This window comes from Ursus arctos, unplaced genomic scaffold (assembly GCF_023065955.2).
Source record: "Ursus arctos isolate Adak ecotype North America unplaced genomic scaffold, UrsArc2.0 scaffold_11, whole genome shotgun sequence".
Classification (NCBI taxonomy): Eukaryota; Metazoa; Chordata; class Mammalia; order Carnivora; family Ursidae; genus Ursus; species Ursus arctos.
The window spans coordinates 65,253,709-65,276,874 of NW_026622775.1; the positions used below are offsets into that span (position 1 = coordinate 65,253,709).

The 23,166-nt window shown below is 45.4% G+C and overlaps 1 protein-coding gene across 3 annotated transcripts in view; it reads right to left on the reverse strand.

Moving 5' to 3' along the window:
* EPHX2 (epoxide hydrolase 2) overlaps positions 1–23,166 on the reverse strand; it is a 71,240-nt gene that overhangs the window by 34,972 nt on the left and 13,102 nt on the right. For all 3 annotated transcript variants that reach the window (XM_026518947.4, XM_044391178.3, XM_057310192.1), the window contains exons 2-8: positions 21,155–21,239; positions 14,056–14,215; positions 12,620–12,810; positions 11,032–11,154; positions 7,024–7,098; positions 3,298–3,393; positions 2,468–2,546 (exon numbers count right to left, since the gene is read on the reverse strand). In XM_026518947.4, the coding sequence (XP_026374732.2) occupies positions 2,468–2,546; positions 3,298–3,393; positions 7,024–7,098; positions 11,032–11,154; positions 12,620–12,810; positions 14,056–14,215; positions 21,155–21,239 (809 nt within the window). The remainder of the gene's footprint in view (positions 1–2,467; positions 2,547–3,297; positions 3,394–7,023; positions 7,099–11,031; positions 11,155–12,619; positions 12,811–14,055; positions 14,216–21,154; positions 21,240–23,166) is intronic.

A 23,166-nucleotide genomic window follows, 5' to 3' on the forward strand; every position in this document is an offset into this window, starting at 1 on the left:
TATTCTATTCTATTCTATTGGCTCTATGTCTGTCTTTATACAATACCACATTGTTTTGATTACTGTAGCTTTGTAATATATTTTGAAATCAGGCAGTGTGAGCCCTTCTAGCTTTGTTCTTTCTAAAGATTGATTTGACTATTTGGGGTCTTTCGTCGATCCACATGAATTGTAGAATTGTTTTCTCTATTTCTGGAAAAAATGCCCATGGGATTTTGATAGGGATCGCACTGAATCTGTAGATCATTTTGGGTAGTATGAACATTTTAACAATAACACCAATTCCATGAGGCAAAAAAGAAAAGAGAAAGCAGAAGAAAAAAATTATCAAAGAAATAATTGAAGAAAACTTCCAAGAACTGGAAGAAATGTACCCAGAGAAGTGGATGAAAAGAGACCCATATCATGGCACCATATCATAAAGTTTCAGAACACAAGAAGATAAAGAAAAAGATCCTAAAGGTATTAAGGGTAAGAGGGAAAAAAAACCCCGGGCACATAGAAAGCTTCATGGATCTGAATGGCATGGGATTTTTGAATAGCAACAAGGGAAGATAGAAAACAGTGGAACAACAGCTTCACAATTTTAAGGGAAAACAATTTGTTACTTAAAATCTATTGCCAAATGATATGAAATTTACACACAAATGATCTGCAGTGGGTATGTATGCATTCCAAATCATCATGCTTGGCTTTAGAACTCATGTTATACATAATCCTCAGCAATAGTTAACGTGTAAATAATTGTTTCCTTTTTTTAAAAGATTTTATTTATTTGCTTTGGAGAGGGAGAGAGAGAGAGAATGTGAGCACAGGGTGGGGGGGGGAGAGGCACAAGGGGAGGGAGAATGAGAATCTCAAGCAGACTCCGCGCTGAGCATGGAAACCGACACGGGGCTTGGTCTCACGACCCTGAGATCATGACCTGAGCCGAAACCAAGAGTCAGTCACTCAACCAACTGAGCCACCCAGGGACCCCGTAAATTATTGTTTTCTTAAAAAATAGTTATAATTAAGGTATGTATAAGTCCCAGTTCGTCCAGAACACTTCTGTTTATGTGTGTTATTACTAATAGTGTTTCTTTCACTTTTAATGGTGTTCTAATATGAATGATAAATTAATTACTAAGTTATCCCTAGGGGATTCAGGGAAGATCATAGTCTAGATGAATGAAAATAGACATTTTAATAATTAAATTGGAAAAAACAAACCCTTAAGTATTTTTCCTGGATGTCTGACTAGAAGCTTTCCTTTTGTTTTCTAAAGTGTCTCTGCATTATGTAAGAGGTAGTAAGCAGCCGCTAAGTAGGTACCATGACAATCAGGGAACAATCATGGTCGCACTCCCCGGTCATGACAGGCTGAATGGCCTGGTTGGTGGTCACCTGAGTGCTAGTTCACGTCAACTGGCTTCATACTCGACAGGCTTGCTGTGAACATGGGGGAAGCAGCTCAGAGAAGGCATGGGAGCAAGTGGTTTGGCTCACTGAACCACCATTGCCAGCAGCATGGCTGACACTAGGAGGGCCAGGGATTCTGTTGCATGTCTGACTGCATCACATTCTTATCTCCACCTGGGGAGCTTAACAGTTTGGGACTGAGAACCCCTCTGAAACTGATAAAAGCGGTAGACTCCCTCACCCCAGAAAAGTGCTCATAAACCCACACATGGACTCGGGTTCATAGGCCCCCAATGCCTATGACAGATGCCATCTGGGATCCATAGACACTGGGTTAAGATTCTGGCCTACCAATTACCATATGATCCAGCAACTCCCCTTCTGGGTATACACCCCAAAGAACTGAAAGGAGGAACTCAAGCAGATATTTGTACACCCATGTTCATAGCAGCATTATTCACATTAGCCAGAAGGTGGAGGAAACCCAAGTGTCCATCAATGGATGGATGGATAAACAAAACGTGGTCTATACGTACAATGAAATATTATTCAGCCTTAAAAGGAAGGAAATTGTGATATATGCTACAACATGGAGGAATCTTGAAGACATTATGCTAAGTGAAACCAGCCAGTCACAAAAGGATAAATATTGTACGATCCACTTAGAGATGCCTGGAATAGTCAAATTCATAGATAGACAGCAGAAGGGTAGTTGCCAAGGGGCTAGGGAAGGGGGAATGGGGAATTAGTGCATAATGGTACAGAGTTCTGCAAGATGGAAAACGTTCTGTAGCTGGATGGTACATCCTTTACCCTACATTCACCACGAGACTTCCTCAGGGCACAAGGCATTGGGTTTCTTGCATTCATTCAGAGTACGGGGAGCAGAGACATTTGAGACCAAAGTGTATAGACAAGGGTTACTGCAGGAGAGGGGAAGGGCAAAGTCAGACCCCCCTGAAGGGCTGTCTGCTCCGACCTGGGACCGGGGGAGACAGAGCAGTTGGAGAGCTCAGACAGTCAAAGGCATAACCAACACAGGACAGCTGTGAGACAGCTAACCTACCAGGAGGAGCAGATGACTCTCCATAGCCTTTCATGTCCAGAGCTAGTACCCGGAATCCTGCCTGAGCCAGAGCAGGGATCTGGAAAACAAACAGTTGAGGTACACTCAAGTGCGGTCTCATCAAGTCTTTTGTAGACACTCCTTCTTTGCTTCCTTCTATCCACGCTCTTGTAAATGGCTCAACTCAAAATGCCATGTGGCACTATCTGGGATCCTTGCCATGAGGCTGGAATGATAGGGCTGGATAGGGCTGCCACGGACAGTGGTAGGGTTTGTGTACTGCATCTAATACTACATCTGAGAGAGCACTTTTCCTAGCAAAGACCTTGCAGATTTCTATATTCATTACAAAGACTTCCCAGCAGGTGGCATAAAGTATCCTGAAGAATCTGCCTTTTTCTAATCTGTAAAGATGGCATGTGGGCTGGCACAGCTCGGAGGTCTGGACCCATCTCTGGCTCCAACATTTCTAAGGTATCATGGTCCTTGTTGGACACGATGCTCCACTGTGAGGTTTCAGCTTTTTTTTTTTTTTTAAGATTTTATTTATTTATTTGAGAGAGAGAGAGCACAAGAGTAAGCACGAGCAGGGGGGAAGGGCAGAGGGAGAGGGGGAAGCAGCCTCACCACTGAGTAAGGAGCCCCATGCAGGCCTCGATCCCAGGACCCTGGGATTATGACCTGAGCTGAAGGCAGACACTTAACGGACTGAGCCACCCAGGCGCCCCAAGGTTTCTGCTTCTTAATAGCATTCTACACTGGGCCACACCATCTAGACTTTCCTCTCCCTTCACCCTGGCTGGGGCAGACCTTCCCCCAGTTTCCTTTACCTGGTACCGCCAAGAGAACCAGCTCTCGGGAAATCCGTGACAGAGACACACAGCAGGTCCGGAGCCAAGCTCCACAAAATGCAGACGCACCCCAGGCTGTAAGACAGAGGCGAGCAGGAAGTGACCACAGCGCCAGGCCGGACAGAACCAGCTCGTCTTCCGCAGACCGCGCTGGGCCATCTCCGGGTACTGCCGGGCCTCATCATTTCTCAGCCCAAGACCCAGATGCCAGGAGATGTCCAAGAAGACACAACTGGCCAAACGGCAGTAAAACTGGCAGCTTTTATAGGAGCACAGGAAGCCTGAAAAGAAGGTTATAATGTTGGGAAAAAAACAAAAGTAAAACAATTTCGCCTTCCTCCCTAAAAGGCCCTCAGAGTGTCAGAGTTTCTGGTACTGTGTGACAGGTCTTCCATATTTTAAACTAGGGCTGATTTGGGGCACAGCATAATATTCAGGTTAACATGCAGAATACCAGGATTATTTTTTTTTAATGATTTTTTATTATATTATGTTAGTCACTATACAGTACATCCCCGGTTTCCGATGTAAGGCTCAATGATTCATTAGTTGCGTATAACACCCAGTGCACCATGCAATACGTGCCCTCCTTACTACCCATCACCAGTCTATCCCATTCCCCCACCCCCTCCCCTCTGAGGCCCTCAGTTTGTTTCTCAGAGTCCATAGTCTCTCATGCTTCATTCCCCCTTCTGATTACCCCCCTTTCTTTATCCCTTTCTTCCCCTACTGATCATCCTAGTTCTTATGTTCCATAGATGAGAGAAATCATATGATAGTTGTCTTTCTCTGCTTGACTTATTTCACTTAGCATTAGGATTATTTTGTTAAAAACTGTTTCTCCCTTGAATGCGAAATCTTTTCCAAGCTTTGCTACACTTTGAGTGCTCTCTGGGCTGTGTGTCAGAGACTGCTAGAGCTCGATGTCTGTGTTCTCCTCTTCCTGGCACATGACAACATTTTCCAGACCTCCCCCCACTTCCTTGCAATGGATGTGGCCATGAGTCTGAGTTCTGGCCAATGGCCTATGAAAATGAAGAAATGTGTCCTATATCCTGGGCCCGTATAAACCTCCCACACGTGGTTCTCCCTCTTTTCCTATCTGCCCCTGAAAGTCTTGGGCAAGGTAGAGCCAGGAGAAAGGAGACGGGCTGCTTGATGACTGCATGGAGAGAGCCCAGTCCTACCCCACACTGTCTGGCAAGCAAGGAATAAACTTGACGTTGAGCCACTGGAAGCTTGGGATGGTTTGTTTTAGTACTTAACCTACTCCAATTATTACCACGTGGTCTAAGCACACAAACTAAAGCAATACCCAGAGTGCTCTATTTTCCCCAAAAGTATGCATCTCCAACTTACTAATGGAAATTAATAGGAAAAATTAGCTTTACGTATGAAAATTCACTTGGAACTATTCTATGTAGCTGCAACTCAACCCAAGCTCGTGTTCCAAACCGGGAGTTTCATTCATGATTCCCAACGAGTTATTCTGCTCAAGAAAACATTAGGTTGACATTTCACAAACTCTTTCATAGTCTACACTCTTCTTATCAGAATATGTTCCAGTCTTCTAATTAGTACTTGGCAAAGGAAGGGATCTAATGTGAAATTCTATTCCTTGTATTGAAAAGCGCTGTAGTACTGACGTCCACTGAAATGCTCCCAAGCTGCCCTGCTCTAGATGGATCCTAACTACGAGGCTCCCTTTTGCTGCTCAGCATTGAGCAGCTCGGCAAGTGCATGTACTCTCCTCTCCCACCCTTTAAATGTTACGTTAATAAAACTGCCATAAAGACAGAAAACGAGAAAGACCTAACCCAGCTTGGGTGGCATTAGTATTCAGTGGAGATGGATGGAATAGTACCCCGCAGAGTGGGGCTCGGCTGGGACTCCCCAGAGGTCGCTGCCCCAGCCCTTTAATTTGGGGTGAAGACAGAGGGGGTGACAAAGCGATGCTGATCACCCTCCTTCAGGGTCAAATGAGAAATGTATTGAAACTGACTGGACTGGCAAGCCTCAAGAGGATCACGAGAATAACCCTGTCCATGGGATTGAAGACACAAGGTTACAGCCCACACCCCAGGCCATTGGCCGAGAGCCCCTCGCTCCTCGTCAATACCGGAGACGAGGTCTGAAGGGACCTCATGAAGTGTTCGCCCCTTCAGGAGCACCCAGGGTTACAGGAGGGGCTGGGCTGACGCTGACAGTAGCTTCAGCCGTTTCTTACTATCCAGCTCCCACTTATTCTTTCACGCCCTCCTCACCATGGCCGTGAACACTGTCCGGTGCAGCTTCCAACCTCATGGAGCCCATCCCCCGCTGGCTGGGGCACCATGACCAGATAAGGACCCCATCCTGGGGATGTGTATCTCATAGACTGTAAAATCCCTGAGGTCTCAGAAGACACCGCATTTGTCTCGGTATTTCTCTCTATGCCCCGCAAACAACAAATACTCAATAAATCCTCGAGGGGCTGTCCAGGCAGTAGGGGCTTCTCCTGGGTCTGCAGCCCTGCCTTGCTCAGGCCACCAGCTCTCCTCTTCATCAGCTGCAGTTTATGGAGCATGGAAGTGCCGGGTACAATGCCCCGTGGTCCACATGCAGTATCTCAATGACAGCTGACCCTTGAACAATGTGGGGATAAAGGGCACTGACCTCCACCTGCATAGTTGAAAACCGCATACAAATTTTGTCTCCCCCAAAACTTAACTCCTACTAGCTTCCTGTTGACTGAAGCCGATAGCAGTCGATGAACACCTATTTTGCGTTATATGTATTATACACTGCAATCTTATCAAGTGAGCTAGAGAAAAGAAAATGTTCTTAAGATAATCAGAAGGAAGAGAAAACGCATCTACAGCACCGTACTGTACAAAATCCTCAGATAAGTGGACCCACGCTGTTGGAACCCATGTTCAAGGGTCATGTGTAATCTGTACAAGAACACTGAAGGGAGTATTAGCATCACCTCATTTTAAAGCTATGTACACGGAGATTCAGAGTGATAAAAAATGTACCTAAATTTGCAAACGTCGTGCCGAAGCCAGGATTCACACTAGTTCTATCTGGCCCAAAGCAACTATCCCATCTCGTTTTGCTTATGAGCTTACCTGTAGCTCTAGGTTCCTTCCCATTTAAATGGGACCAATGACAAGTGAAGAAAGACTCCAAGGTGAATCCCTGAAGACGTTCTAACACCCTGCTCTGAATCCTGGCTGGCTCGGGAATCGGGGCCCCTCTGCCCATGGCTTTGGCCTTGCCACCGCCCTGACCACGGGCTGTTTTAATGACCAATTCCGTCTCTTTATCCTTGCTACGCATTCCTTGCGGATGGGTCTGTCTTGTTCCTCAGTGTATCCCTTGTATCTGGCCTCGTATCTGACACCAAGGCAGTGCTTGATAAGTATCTGCTGGATGAAAACAAGCTCTTTCCAGAACACAGGCCACACACACACACACTTTGCACCCCCAGGTTACTCAAGGCCCCATGTGACCTGGTCTGACCATATCCCTACACTGCTCTGCATATCCTAAGGCATGGTCCATGTCTTCTGATTTTTAAGGAATGATTATATGGAGAAATATTATTTCCCTATAAACAGTGGATGTTCAGCTACCCTTGATATTTAACAAATGTCTCTGCAGGCCATTGTAGGTGGGCTGGTCAGGGAGGACTCGGCTGACTGGGAGGGAGTGCTCACATACCTTTATCGGCACATACCCATGGCTCACGTCACTCAGATTGCACGGGATTGGCAGAGGCGCTGCGGCTCGGAGAAGCTGGAAGGAAAAGAGGACAGTGACCAAGGTGGCAGCCTCCTTCTGTGAGAAGTTCTCAGAGACAATTTCCAGTCATGGGTTCCTGAGTCCTCCCGGTGACTGCCCGGTTCACGTCCCTCTCCTGAGGGCACACAGTTGTATTCCTCTCCCCCTCCCTTCAGTTCAGTGCAGCCCGTGACCTTCGCTACTGACCCCCCTTTTGGCTGAGAGCCTGGTGTGACCCGGGAAACCACAGGGGGAAGATGGTGGGTCCTCCATCAACCCAGATCTGTGGATGGCTGCATGAAGCGGAGCCCCTGGCCACCACCACGTGAACTTTACATCAGCAAGAAATAAACACCACTGGCTCTAAAACACTGAGATTTTGTACTTCAGTGACTATAATTCTCTATGGCAGTTCCTCAAGTGGTCGCCCAGGCTCACGTTGGACACCACCAGGAATGCAGAGCTCACAGAGCAGCCATCCCACCACTGGATGGCTCCGCTGAAGGGTCTCTCCTTCACGCTGGCCAAAATCGAACTCTCTGGGCCTTTGTGTTAGTCTGTGCCAGCTGCCAGAACCATGTGCCACAGACTGGGTGATGAAAACAACAGACATTTATGTCTCTCAGTTCTGGAAGCCAGGAGTCCAACACCTTGGTTGGTTCAGGCTTGGTTCCTCCTGAGTCCTCTCTCTCTGGCTTGTAGATGGTCACCTCCACCCTGGGTCCTTACATGGTCTTCCGGTGTGTGTGTCTGTGTCTTAATTCCCACCCTTTTCTTTTTTTAAGATTTTATTTATTCAGGAGAGACAGAGAGGCAGAGGCAGAGGGAGAAGCGGGCTCCCCACTGAGCAGGGAGCCCGATGGGGCACTCGATCCCAGGACCCTGAAATCATGACCTGAGCCGAAGGCCGACGCTTAAGCGACTGAGCCACCCAGGCGTCCCTCATCTCCTCTTCTTATGAGGACACGTCTTACTGGATTAGGGCCCACCACAATGTCCTCCTCCTATCTTCATCACCTCTTTTAAAGGCCCTATCCCCAAATACAGTCATAGTCTGAGACCCTGGGGCTTTAACATGAATGAATTTGGGGTGGGAGGAGGCAGAGGTCAGCCAATACGAGCCTTCTGCCCACAGGCCCCAGTTGTGTCGTCTGGAGTCCCAGGAGGGCAATAACATCTTATAAGACATCTAGGTAAAGAAGAAAATCCCTGAACAAAGGGCCCTTAAGGGGCTTCTTTACCTTATTCGTGTCAGGTTTCTTTTTTTTTTTTTTTTAAAGATTTATTTATTTATTTATTCCACAGAGATAGAGACAGCCAGCGAGAGAGGGAGCACAAGCAGGGGGAGTGGGAGAGGAAGAAGCAGGCTCATAGCGGAGGAGCCTGATGTGGGGCTCGATCCCAGAACGCCGGGATCACGCCCTGAGCCGAAGGCAGACGCTTAACCGCTGTGCCACCCAGGCGCCCCGTCGTGTCAGGTTTCTTGAGACAGAAATGACAAAGGACAGGATGCTGACACATGTAAGTGAACTTATTCACAGGAAGTGACATATTAGCGACTCCTACTGCTAGATCTCTCATCTTTGGTCCCAAAGATGCAACCTAAGGAAGAAGTGGCTCCAACCTCAAAAGTGGGGGAAGTAAACCATCAAATTTACCTCCCTTTTTTAAACACAGAAGAGTCTGCCTGGGCGTCCTCAGTGGGGGAATCAGAAGGCGAGCCCCCACCTCCGTGACATCTGGAGAGGATTCAGGGTGTGGCAGGAGGGATGGGCAGCTGGGTGCCCTTTGATGGCAATGAGCTTCGTCTGGTCTGAGGGAGCCCAGACACCAACCAAGGGCCAGTCCCTCGGGGCGCTTCTGCTGAGGTATCCCTGACTTTCTAGGGGACGTCCCACTCATTCCAGGGGTAAGGGGGTGGGGGTTTCCTGCTCTCACCGTTCTCCCTCTGTTTTTACAATTTACAAAGCCTGCTCAGGACTGAGTCCCACAGCCTTCCTGAGAGAGAAGAGGTAAGTCTTCTCCATTTAAAAAGGAATAATTTTCATTCTTCCTTTTATCTTCCCCCTACTCCAGAGAAGACAGGTGAGGCATGGCTTACTTTCCCCATCATGGGGCAGTTTTCTGTGACTCGTATGTGAGGAGGGGACAACTAGTAAGTGGGACAAGGAGGTGGATGCTGGGATTCCAAGTCTGGGGTGTCTTCTCCTCTGCTGCATGAGACTTCCAGGCTTACAGAAGGACAGATCAAGTTTGGACAAGACACTTTATGGCTGTGACATCATTAGATTCACATTTTTATTTATTCGTTAAAGATGAAAAGTCAGGGACACCTGGGTGGCTCAGTTGGTTAAGCGTCTGCCTTCAGCTCAGGTCATGATCTCAGGGTCCTGGGATTGAGCCCTGCATTGCGCTCCCTGCTCAGCGGGGAGTCTGCTTCTCTCTCTCCCTCAGCTCCTCCCCCCACTCGTGCTCACTCTCTCTCTCTCAAAAAAAAATAAATAAATAAAATCGTAAAAAAAAAAAAAAAAAAAAAGATGAAAAGTCAATTGTCCCTATCATGGGGGGCTAAACTGGGCCCCGTCCAAATTCATCTGTTGAAGTCCTAACCTCCATGGCCTCAGAATGTGACTGTGTTTGGAGATAAGGTCTTTGAAGAGGTCATTAAGGTTAAAGGAGGTCCTTGGAGTGAGCCTACTGGAGTCAGAATCCAATCTGGCTCGTGTCCTTATAAATGAAGAGGGCATTTGGACGTACACAAGGGAAGACCATGTGAAGACACAGGGAGAACATGGCCACCTACAAGCCAAGGAGAGGTCTCGGAAGGAACCACCCTTGCCAACACTTTAATCTTAGACTTCTGGCCTCTTGGCAAGACTGTTGTCTCGACCATCCAGTCTGTGTATTTTATGGCAGTTCCAGGAAATGAACACGGTGCCCTTTGAGAGAAGGTTGGAATTGCTGTGCCCTCCAGCTAGCTCAGCCACCTGTATGCTTCCCCGCCCCCCCCCTCCCCCACTGACACAAGCAAAGCCCAGCGTTCCTGCAAAAGCCAGGTGTTACCGGCACTCCTGGGCTCAGTGCAACCCGTGATCTTAGGTAAACTCAAAATAACAAAAGGTGCCTCTGGGTAACAAACTGAGGGTTTCAGATGGGAGTAGGACAGGGTGGATGGGCTAGCCCGGGCAGGGTATTAAGGAGGGGACGTATTGTATGGAGCACTGGGTGTGATACGTAAACAATGAATCATGGAACACGACATCAAAAACTAATGATGTACTGTATGGTGACAAACGTAACATACTAAAATTAAAAAAACAAGCAAACAAACAAAAAACAAACAAAGAAAAAAACAAAAGGTGCCTCAGCTCTGGCACCGCAGGCTAATTGCCAGGCCGCCCCCTTGGGGCATCATTAAGGGCGTCCCATCCTCTCTGTGAGGGATGGTTTAAACCACTCCACCCAAGTGCCAGCGGTAATACCACGCAGACCACGTGAGGACTGCGCCGCCTACCCCCACTGGGGCAGACCTAGCAGCTACAATCTCAATATTTGCTCTAAAAAGTGAAGTCTAAAAAAAAAAAAATTAAAAATTAGAAAAATAATAATAAATAAATAAATAAATAAATACAGTGAAGTCTGGTGGCTTGGAAGCCCCGCTCCTGCCTTGGGTCTTGGTTCCCCCGACTCTGACTAGTATGGATTCTTGCTCTCGGAGCACTGTTTCTCTGCTCATGACTACAGAGAAAGAAACAAGAAGCTCTTCAAGGACAGCATGCTGATGGCACAGCGGGGAACGGCCTCCAACCTAGGAGGTGTGCACCTGCGACCCCCGCCAGGAGCAGCGAACTCCCTGGAAGCGGTCCCCCTCTCACTTGCTGTGTCTCCTGAACCCCTAAACACAGAGGAGGGGCAGGAATCCTGACCTGGCGCAACCCAGAAAGTTACCTGCACCCCAGTTACTTTCTCCAGTTCTGCCAGGGCTGTGTCTGTGTCTCGGACGAGGATGGTGACCATCCCCAGGTCCCGGGCCGGCTTCAGATTAGCCCCGATGTCATCCAAGAACACAACCTGAATCCAAACAGCAGGGACATTAGCATCACTCTAATCCAAAGCAAAACTCATCTGTGGGGGACAGCACCGGAAAGACACACATCAAAACGGGAACAGTGGTTATTTTATGATGACAATGTGAAGAATTATTTTTTCTCCATATATTTGTTTATTCTTGAAATTAAAAATACTGAATTACATCAGGAAACCCATAAATACACAGAGAGATGTATGGATTCCCACAGACACTTGTGGGTTTCAGCCTGAATTCTGAATCTGTAAGAAAATTAAGGAAGGGTATAAACTTATCAGGGTGATATTAAAATTCACCTAGGAAATCAACATGTATGAACAGAACAAAAAAAAATCTGGAGAAGAACTGTAATAAGGGCAGATACTAAAACAAATTATGAAGCTACAAAAGGTAAATTTTTTTAAAAAGTGGGATGCTAGAAGAGAAACAGACATATCAATGAAATAGAAGAGAGTCGAGGAATGAACCCAAACATAAATGACCATTTGTGTTGTCTACCTGGTGAGGAAAAATAGGACTTAAAAGATTATATAATTATTTTAACTGTTTGGGGGAAAACAGTAGATGCTTCCTTTACATCTTCCCCCAAAATAAATTCTGAATGGATCAAATATTTAAATTTTAAAATAAAAACATCCTTTAAATTATAGAAAGCAGAAGTGCATTATCATCACGGATTAGCGCAATCCCAGGCTTGTAAGCAGCTCGTCCAAACCAAAATTCAGAAATGAGAAGATGTTTATTTATATGCATACTAAAATTCAGAGCACTGTTACGAGTCTTAATTCAGAGGTTGAGAAGCGCAGGAGCAAAGTCTAAGAGGAGAGAGGAAGGGTTCTGGGATTGAGCCCAGTAAGGATTCCCCACGACGGTGTTCAGGGTTTCATCTGAGCAGCTTGTGAATGAGGTGGGGCCAACAAGAGAGGGTCAGAAACATTAGGGAAAGGTATTTAATTTTGGTTTAATTGCCTTTTGGAAAATTAGAGGTGGGGAATACAAGAAAAGCAGAGTTTTACAATAGACAGAGACAGTAGGAAGACAGAATTTAGGGGTGCCTAAAGGAGACAGCTCTAATATTGGAGCTCACTTCCACTCACCTTTTGGTAGGGTGACCCTTACCAGCCTTGCGGTCTTGGGAAAATCTCCCAGGGTCTACGTTTCTTTATAGGCAAACTGAGGCAGCTGGTCTAGCAGCTTTGACAATACCTGTTTTGACCTATAAAAGCCACAGAGAGGGGCCACATGCCCACCTCTTGTAGAATGTTCTGGACTGAAGGGACAGGTAAAGTCCTTTAGAAGTCCTGGCCTGAGAGAATGGAGACCTGCCACTGGACTTAGAATCAAACTACCAGGCCCCAACTGTCCCCCACCTGCTTGCTCCTCCTCAATATCTCTTATTTGCAGTATCTCTAGAATATTCTTTTTCACTAAAAGGAAGTGTCTACATACCTCACTGGGGCTGGCCTTCATGGTGTCCAGCACGAACTTGTAGATCTGAGGATCAGGCTTGGCCATTCTGATCCTGCACGACTCTATCAGGAAGTCAAAGTGCGGCTTCAGCTGACACAGCAGCTGGGCCAGCCTGCTCCTCTGAGTGCTGTCATCCAGCCAGCTGTTGGTGAGGATGCACGTTGTATATCCTGAGTGAGAAGTCACCAGTGACTGGACAAGATACAGAACTTTGCTCCGAGTTCGGTACCCCCATAGAGAACCCCAAAGAAGGGCCACACAGGGTTCTCTTTTGCAACAACCTCTTGACGCCCAGCCTCTAAACTGACAGACGGGACAAGAATCATCGTTACCCATAAGCACCTCCTGACACAGAGACAGGTGGTAGCGACCTGGGTGCGTGAAGGGCTTTCAGAAGCACTGACAGAAACACTACATCCCTTAATTCCTTGCAATTACACAGCAAGAGGTTGTGACCTTCATCAGCTCACGTGATCCTTGCCACCTGTGGAGCAGGCAGGACAAATCTTACCATCCACTTTTACAGATGAGCAAACAGAAGCGGAGACAAATCATGAGCTTCCCAGAGTCACACAGTGAAGGTAGAACCGGGCCAGGCCCAGAATCCTGCCTACGCACTGCCCTTGCAGTGCTCCTTCCAAGTCCACGTGACTGAAAACTCTGTTCGACTATCTTTCACAATTCCCGCCTTGGCTGTCGGAGACTGCATTCCCATTTCAAAACTAGAGGAATGTCAGCAGGGATAGCATTATCCCCTGGCTTTCTCTCCCTAACCAAGAAGGACAAGAGCCAGGAGATGCTGGATAGAAGGCACTGATGAGTCAGTGGTGAGACCCTTTCCATGGAATATGAGTGAGAAACACGGACATGGGATGGCTCAGCCACCAACAGGTAAGTCTACTGATAAGCGGGTAGAATGATTTTGCATATACCTGTGAAGAAGAGCTGGGCTCTGAAACCACATAAATGCCTATCGGATGAACATGGTCTCACGTCCCAGACCATTTGACACCATCCGAATTCATGTCAGCCAGCTCATAGCTCAATCACTTTGACATTCAGAGGTTGAGACAACCATAGTTGCTTAAAAGGCCTTGATTTTCAATCACTGTGACAAGAGGTTGGGTCATTCTGGTCATTACTAGTGTCACTGGAGGGACAGAATTTTGCTTACAAGGCAGTCTCTGGCACAAATTGCTTTATTAAATAAAATTCGTTCATTTTTTCAAGCGATTCTGATAGTGCAATTTTTCGTCATTTGATAAAACTTACTACGGGGCTATGTTTTTAAGAATAGCTTTCCATCAAGATCCAGAAGATCTTTGATCCTGGAACACATTTAGATGTGCTTTGACCTAACCCTCCCCAGGTTCTAGTGCAGTTGATTCAGAGCACGGCCAGTACTGGATCCTTACCCTTCTTTCTGAGAGCAAGAGCTGCCTGAAGCATGAGGTGATTGATCTTTCTCGCTGCAGCCGCCTTGCCAAAGATCTCACTCATAGAGAAATTCTCAGGGAGGCAGATTCCAGAGTCCTCAGAATATTTTCTGCAGTCTTCTTCCACGAGTGGCACCCACTGTAAAAGTGAATTGATGAGGGACGATCAATTGGTACCATCCTTCGGAAACGCTTTTGGCAGCGTTTACTAACTCTGACCATACGCGTTCTCTGTGAGCCAGCAATTCCACTCCTAGACCCCCACCCGCTGGAAATGTCTACACATGTCCACCAAAAAGATGTTTGCATATGCACTTACAGCAGCACTACTTCCAAGAGCCCCAAATTACAAACCACACAAATGCCCCTGTTTATGGGCTGAATGGTGTTCCCCCCAAATTCGTGTTGAAGTCTTAAGCCCTCACACCTCACAAAGCGATTGTTCCTGGAGGCAGGGTCTTTGAAGTGATTAAGGTAAAATGAGGTCATGAGTGGGCCCTAATCTAATATGACTGGTGTCCTTGTAAGAACAGGAGATTAGGACACACATACACCCACCCACAGAGGAAAGACCGTGAAGACACAGAAGATGGCCCCTACAAGACAAGAAGAGAGACCTCAGAAAAAAACCAACGCTGCCGACACCTTGATCTTGGGCTTCTAGGCTCCAGAGCTATGAGAAAATAAATTTCTATTGTTTGAACCACCCAGCCCTAGCTAACTAATACACTTATTAGCAGCAAAATGGATTCTGGTATGTTTACACACTATCATAGCAGCACTACTTGTAATAGTTCAAACTGAAAACTCCCCAAACCCCGATAGCAGAATGATAGAGAGCTCATAAATAAACCCACGCATACATATATGGTCAGTTAATTTATAACAAAGGAACCAAGAATATACAATGGGGAAAGGATAGTCTCTTCAATAAATGGTGTTGGGAAGACTGACAGCCACATGCAAAACAATGAAACTTGACAATTATCCTCACCATACACAAAAGTCAACTGAAAATGGATGAAAGACTTCAACACAACACCTGACACCATAAAAACCCTAGAAGAAAACGTAGGTGGTAAGTTCCTTGACATAGGTTTTGGTGATGATTTTTTGAATTTGACAACAAAAGCAAAGCAACAAAAGCAAAAATAAACTATTAGGACTACATCAAAATAAAAAGCTTCTGTACAGCAACGGAGACCATCAACAAAACAAAAAGACAACCTACTGAATGGGAGAAGATATTTGTAAATGATATATCTGATAAGGGGCTGATATTCAAAATATATAAAGAACTCATACAACCCAACAGCAAAAAAAGCAAACAACTTGATTTAAAAATGTATGGAAGATCCAAAAGACATTTTTTCCGAAGAAGACATACAGATGGCCAAAAAACACATGAAAAGATGTTCAACATGACTCATTATCAGGGAAATGCAAATCAAAAGCAAAGCGAGATATCACCTCAGACTTATTAGAATGGCTATTATCAAAAAGACAAGAAATAACAAATGTTGGTAAGGATGTAAAGGAAAGGGAACGCTTGCACACTATTGGTGGAATGTAAATTGGTGCAGCCACTATGGAAAACAGTATGGAGGTTCCTCAAAAAATTAAAAATAGAACTACCATATGATCCAGCAATTCCACTTTGGTATTTATCCAAAGAAAATGAAAATACTGGGGCGCCTGGGTGGCGCAGCCGTTGGACGTCTGCCTTCGGCTCAGGGCATGATCCTGGCGTTCTGGGATCGAGCCCTGCATCAGGCTCCCTGCTCAGTGAGAAGCCTGCTTCCCCCTCTCCCACACCCCTTGTGTTCCCTCTCTCGTTGTCTCTGTCGAATAAATAAATAAAATATTTAAAAAAAAAGAAAATGAAAATACTAACTCAAAAAGATATCTGCACCCCCATGTTCACTGCAGCATTATTTATAATAGCCAAGATATGAAACAACCCAGGTGCCCATCAATGGATGAATGAATGGATAAAGAAAATGTGGCATATAAATTTAATGGAATATAATTTAGCCCTAAAAAAAGAACAAATCTTGCCATTTGTGACAATTTAGATGAACATTGAGGGCATTATGCTAAGTGAAATAAGTCTGGCAGAGAAAGACAAACACTGTATGATTTCTCTTATATGTGGAAATTAAAATAATTAAAATAAAAACAGAAACAAACACACACAAAAAGCCAAACTCATAGATACAGAGAATGTGGTTGCCAGAGGCAGGTGGTGGGGGACGGGGTGGGAGAAATTGGTGCAGGGGGTCAAAAGAAAATAGAAAAAAAAAAGATACAAATGCTAAAATTGATGCAAGATAAAATATAAAATGTGAATACACTAAAACCATTAATGAAATTGGAAAAATAATGGAAGTATTCACCTTTCCATAAAAATAATAAAACTCTTCCAGCCTTAGACTGTTACACAAGTAAAAATATATATACAGTTAAGTGGGAGAGTTACATAAGTAGATTTGCATTTTAGGGAGGTCATCCCAGAAACACTGAGGAGGATTGGAGGAAGGGAGAATAATTAGAAGAGAATTTTCACAAGTTCCCGCCATCACAAATATCCACCTACCAGCATCTGTGGCCAAGAACTCCATCTTCCCTTCTGTTGCCTTAGATACGGCACTGCTCTTATCAGAGCTCAACCCCCCCATCCAGACTCCATCCCTTTCTGCTTCAAGGATGTGGCTCCAGGGGGCCTCCCCTCCTTATCCCTTTATCAGCCATCTCCCTCCCTACTGGATCATTGCCAGCAGCATGCAAGCATATTGTTATCATACAGAAAACCTCTTTCTTGACCTTATCCCCTCCTTCTACTGCCCCATTTTTCTGCCCCACTTTGTATCAAAACTTCATAGTCTTCAAACCTTTTCTCTCATTCTTGAACATAGTCTGATCAGGCTTTCACCTCCACATTCCACATTCCGCCTTCTCTTGTCAAGGTTATCCATGACCTCCATGTTGTGTTGCTGTATCGAATGGGCACTCGCCAACCTTCGTTTTGCCCGACCCATCAGCCGCATCGGCACAGATGGCCACTCTCTTCATCTGAAACTTGATAAATCCTTGGCTTTCAGGACTCCACACCTTCCTGACTTTTATCGGTGGAGATTCATTCTCCATTTCTCAATCCTGGGTCCCCCTCATCAACCTGACCCTTAATATTAGAGTACCCGGGATTCTGGATTCTCCATTTTATACTCCCTTTCTCAGTGATGACACTGAGTCCAATGGCATTAAAAATGCCATCTATATGCTGTGTGTGTGTGTGTGTGTGTGTGTGTGTGTTCAGCCTGGACATCTTCCTTCAACTCTGGGTCTGTATATGCAGCTGCCTACTGCATCCTCTATTTGGAGATCAAGAGGCATTTCAAATTAAAATATCCCAAACTGGGCACCTGATTTCCCAGCCCCACAGCAGCGAACAGCAACTGATACTGTCATTCGGTTCTGGCCAGAAACGTTTGAGATCCTCCATTCCTCTTTCATACTCATGCTCAATCTACCAGGAAAGCCTGTGGAATCTACTGTCAAAATATTCCAGGGGCGCCTGGGTGGCACAGCGGTTAAGCGTCTGCCTTCAGCTCAGGGCGTGATCCCGGCGTTCTGGGATGGAGTCCCACATCAGGCTCCTCTGCTATGAGCCTGCTTCTTCCTCTCCCAATCCCCCTGCTTGTGTTCCCTCTCTCGCTGGCTGTCTCTCTCTCTCTCTGTCAAATAAATAAATAAAATCTTAAAAAAAAAAAATATTCCAGACTTGAACCGCTTTGTACCGCCTCCGCCAATATGACCTTAGTCCAAGCTACCACCATCTCTCACCTGGATCTTCCAACAGCTTCCTTAATTAGTCTAAAATGATCCTTGCCCTTTTGGTCTATTTATGCAGCAGCAAGAGTGAGGTTTTAAAAGTATCAGTCAGGGGGCGCCTGGGTGGCACAGCGGTTGGGCGTCTGCCTTCGGCTCAGGGCGTGATCCCGGCATTCCGGGATCGAGCCCCGCATCAGGCTCCTCCACTATGAGCCTGCTTCTTCCTCTCCCACTCCCCCTGCTTGTGTTTCCTCTCCCGCTGGCTGTCTCTATCTCTGTCAAATAAATAAATAAAATCTTTAAAAAAAAAAAAAAAAAAAAGTATCAGTCAGGAGCTGGATTTGAGGCTTGCCTTCCATCTCCTTGTCTGGCTACCTCTCGAATAAACCTTTTCCTTGGGACGCCTGGGTGGCTCAGTTAGTGAAACCTCTGCCTTCGGCTCAGGCCATGATGGCAGGATCCCGGGATTGAGTCCCGCATCGGGCTCCCTGCTCAGCAGGAAGCCTGCTTCTCCCACTGCCTTCCACTCCCCCTTGCTTGTGCTCACTCACCCTCTCTCTCTCTGACAAATAAATAAAATCTTAAAAAAAAAACAAAACCTCTTTTTCTTTGCTGCAAATATATGTACATAAGGTCACTTCACTACTCCAAATCTCCGAATGCCATTCCATCTCGGGGTGAAAAAAAAAATGGATAAACAGATCAGAGTATCTTCATACAATGGAATGTCCTACAGCAATGAGAATAAAACTATCTATGATTGCATGCAATGACATCTATGATTCGCACAAATACAATGTTGAGGAAAAGATACGCAAATGAAAAAACATTTTTTAGAGTAGGATTCTTAATTAACTGAGCCACCCAGGTGCCCCGTATACACAAATGAAAATTTAAAAGATGACATTCATTCCCAAAATATGATTTTTGAAGACAAATTGAACCTAAGTCGCCTTTGTCATAGTATATCGTTGACCTTGAATAATGTGGGGGTTGAGAGCCCTAACCCCCCCACATAGTTGAAAATCCACATACCAATAACATACACTGATTAACACATATTTTATATGTTCTATGTATTATATACTGTATTCTCACAATACAGTACGCCAGAGAAAATAGAATGTTATTAAGAAAATCATAAGGAAAAGAAAATGCATTTACAGCACCGTATGTATTATTTATTGGAAAGAAAATCCAGGGATAGGTGGACCTGTGAGTTCAAATGCATGCTGTTCAAGGATCAACTGCAATTTGCTTTTACAGACCTCATCGGCTAACCATCCAAGTTTCCTAGAAGCTACACACAGACGAAAGAAGTCAGAATGGGTGCAGGGTTTGCATAGCAACTACTAGAAATTCACTCTATAATTCCCATGTTCACTGAAAACACATTGCACTTCCCTCTTTCCTTCTCTTCCAACAATATTATTGCAGATTTCTTATTGACCTAACATTTATTCTCTACAGTATCATTACTTTTCATTCACCAATGGCCACTGTGTGTGTGTGTGTGTGTGTGTGTGTGTGTGTGTGCGTGTGCACACAATGTGCCCTCACAGAAAACGTGGGCTCCTGCTTACTCCTCCAGTGGGCCCTAAGTTCTCTGACAGACTGATAGAGGGCTGTAATTCATAAAAAGTGTTAAAATATAGACCGTGTTCTCTGTGTGTTTATAGAATAAATTCTCAATAGCCTTTCTTCTTCCAGACACTGACTGAGAATTCAAGTGGTTTCAGATCCTGATTACTGTTAAACACCAATGGAGGTTGCAGTCAGTGAGCACTTGCTACGTGCCAGGCGCTGTGCGAGACACTTTCCTAGCTTCCTAACAACCCATAAAGTAGACAGTACATCATCCTCATTTTACAGATGGAAAGTCTGAGCCTTTGGGAGGTTAAGCAACCCACTAGGGGGGGGGACACAGTCTGTAAGTGGGTGCCGTGATTCAAATCCTGCTCTCTGACTCCAAAGGCCACCCATTATCCAGTTATGATTTAACAACCCCTCCCCACAACTGGCCCTGTCTGAAAACAGCTACTCTAAGGATGACAACTATCGACAGCAACAAAACAAAGACTAACGAGGACTGGCGAGGATGTGGACGAACTGGAAATCTTGTGCTCTGCTCAGGGGAATGCAAACTGGGGCAGCCACTCTGGAAAACAGCATGGAGGGTCCTTAAAAAAATTAAAAACAGAAGTACCCTAGGATCCAGCAATCCCACTTCTGGGTCTATATGCAGAACTGAAAGCAAGGGGTCATGCAGATACTCATACACCCACGTTCACAGTGTTATTATTCACAATAACCAAAAGATGGAAGCAACCCCAGTGTCCATCGACAGATGAATGCATAAACAAAATGTGATCTATCCATACAAGGGAAAACTATCCATTCTGAAAAAAGGAAAGAAATCTGAGGGCGCCTGGGTGGCTCAGTCGGTTAAGTGTCTGCCTTTGGCTCAGGTCATGATCCCAGGGTCCTGGGATCGAGTCCCGCATAGGGCTCCCTACTCAGCGGGGAGCCTGCTTCCTCCCCTGCTTTTGATCTCTTTCTCTCTCTCTCTCTCTCTCTCGGATAAATAAATAAAATCTTAAAAAAAAAAAAAGAAATCCTTTCACATGCCACAGCATGGATGAACTTTGATGACATCATGCTAAGTGAAATAAGCCAGGCACAAAAGGACAAATATTGCATGATCCTATTTATATAATGTGGCTAGAATAGCCTCATACATAGAGACAGGAAGTTCAGTAGCATCGTGGTTGCCAGCGGCTGGAGGAAAAGAAGGATGGGGAGTTTTTGTTTAAGGGGTATAGGATTTCAGTTTTGCAGAGTTCTGGAGATGGATGGTGGTGATGGCTTCATAATGTGAATATACTTTACATTACAAAATTATATACTTAGAAGTGATACAGATGATAAATTTTGTATTATGTGTATTTTACCACAATTCAAGGGAAAAAAAAAAAAAGCTACTCTGCCTGGCATAGATTTTCAAGGGTTGGCAATTTTCCAGTCATGGGGTAGATCCTGCTGTTTGGCCCAAAGAGACAATAAACCAGTCTTAAATATCTCTCTGTGTGTCTCTAAGCCTCCATCCCAGTCCTATGAGGGAAGTACGAGACAGGTACACAGGTGAAGCAAACATGGGTCTGCCCTCAGAGAGCTTCTAGTCAGTGCAGGAGACGGACATGTGGGCACAGAACGCCTTCTCGAGGGGGTCTATGAAGGGTCCCCTTACCTGGGAAAATGTGATCTCTCCCCTCATGAGGCGGGCACTGGCACCATCTGGGCCTCCTCTACTGAAGACTTCTTTTAGAAAGCCCCTGGAAGACACAAAGAACAGCAGCATGGATGTCGGATGACTTCATCACAGCAGCACATAGGGGACAGACGCTATTTCTATCCACAGACGAACCGCTGTTGGAAAGGCATTCTGCCATGGATGGGGAAAGGCAATGTTCAAGTGGGGATCTTAGCCTGAAAGAGCATCTAACCGGGACATGAGACCATACACTACATAATGAATATGCTGGCAGGTGATGCAGCCCCTGGGGGACGACCCAGCAGAGACTCTTCTATTGGAAGTACTTCCGGCTTGGCCACGTAAGGGCCAAACGCAAGACTGGATATGCATTCATTCCCATCTTCAGCTCATTGGCACAAGGCATTGCCCCAAAGGACTGCTTTATTAGTACATATTCTTCAAAGGGAATGAAATATTTTTTTCTGGTTTTGATTCTGAACATACAGTTTCTACTTCATTTTAATCTTGTTAAATTTTTTAAAAGTCTTCTCATGTTATGAGCTAAATTGTACCCTCCCCACCTCCAATTCATATGTCTAAGTCCTAATCCCTAGTACTCCAGAATGTGACTGTATTTGGAGACAGGGCCTTCAAAGAGGTGAGTACGTTAAAACGAGGTCATTAAGGTGGGCCCTATCTAATGAGTGGTGTCTCGAGAAGGAAATCAGGACACAGACCTGAACAGAGAGAAGGCCATGTGAGAATACAGGGAGAAGATGGCCATTTACAAGCCAAGGAGAGAGGCCTCAGGAGAAACCAACCCTGCCGCCGCCATCTTGATCTTGGACTTCTAGCCTCTGAACTACTGTTGAAGCCACCCAACCTGTGGTACTTGGTTATGGCAGCCCTAGCCATCTGACACACCTCAGCTCATACTCATCCCTAATACACAGACCCAAGGAGTAGCAGACACAGGGGGAGAGAGACAAGCTCATTACCCTCTCACTTCCTTACATTACAAAATAAAAGTTTCCATTCCACTTTCTTGATAATTTCCCACCGCCTGTGGATCAGTTACCCTCACATGGCCGGGTGGGCAAAATCAGACAGATAAAGGATGGTACATATGTGACACGCACACACACTCCTGCTCCCTCGCACCCCCCAGCGTTTGTTGATAATCCACCACCACATCTGATTCCACTGAGTCCAGGCACCGATGTGCAATCCTTAATACAGAGCTCCAGGCAAATATTCACAATGCACAGGAACTGGCAGGCCAGTTAAAATTATTTACCATTCCCAAGTAAGACGACAAATATCTCTGATCTGGGAGTTTCATTTCTGAAAATAATCAACTCCCCTGCATCCGACTAACCCTCTTGCAAGTAACAATTATGGACTTTGCACAAAATGTAAAAAATGTAGCTTTGCTCAACTTTCTAGTAATAGCAATGACTCTGCCACACCTTTGCCATCAGTTGTCTTTTATTTATTTATTTGAAAGATTTTATCTTTAAGTAATCTCTACTAGACCCAACATAGGGCTTGAACTTACGACCCTGAGATCAAGAGTCACATGTTCCATTGACTGAGCCAGCCAGGCACTGCCCTACCAGTTGTCTTTTTTTTAAACAGAGTTATTAAATTGTAATTACATACCATCAAATTCACGTTTTAAGAGTATGATTCAATGATTTGTAGTAAATTTACAGTAGTGCAAACATCAGCACATTCCAGTTTTAGAACATTTCCATCACCTCAAAAGATCCCTCATGCCCTTTTGCAGCTGGCCTCCAGCTTTAAGAATCAATACACAATTCAGGGGCGCGTGGGTGGCTTAGTCGTTAAGCATCTGCCTTCAGCTCAGGGCGTGGTCCCAGCGTTCTGGGATCGAGGCCCACATCAGGCTTCTCCGCTGGGAGCCTGCTTCTTCCTCTCCCACTCCCCCTGCTTGTGTTCCCTCTCTCGCTGGCTGTCTCTCTCTCTGTCAAATAAATAAATAA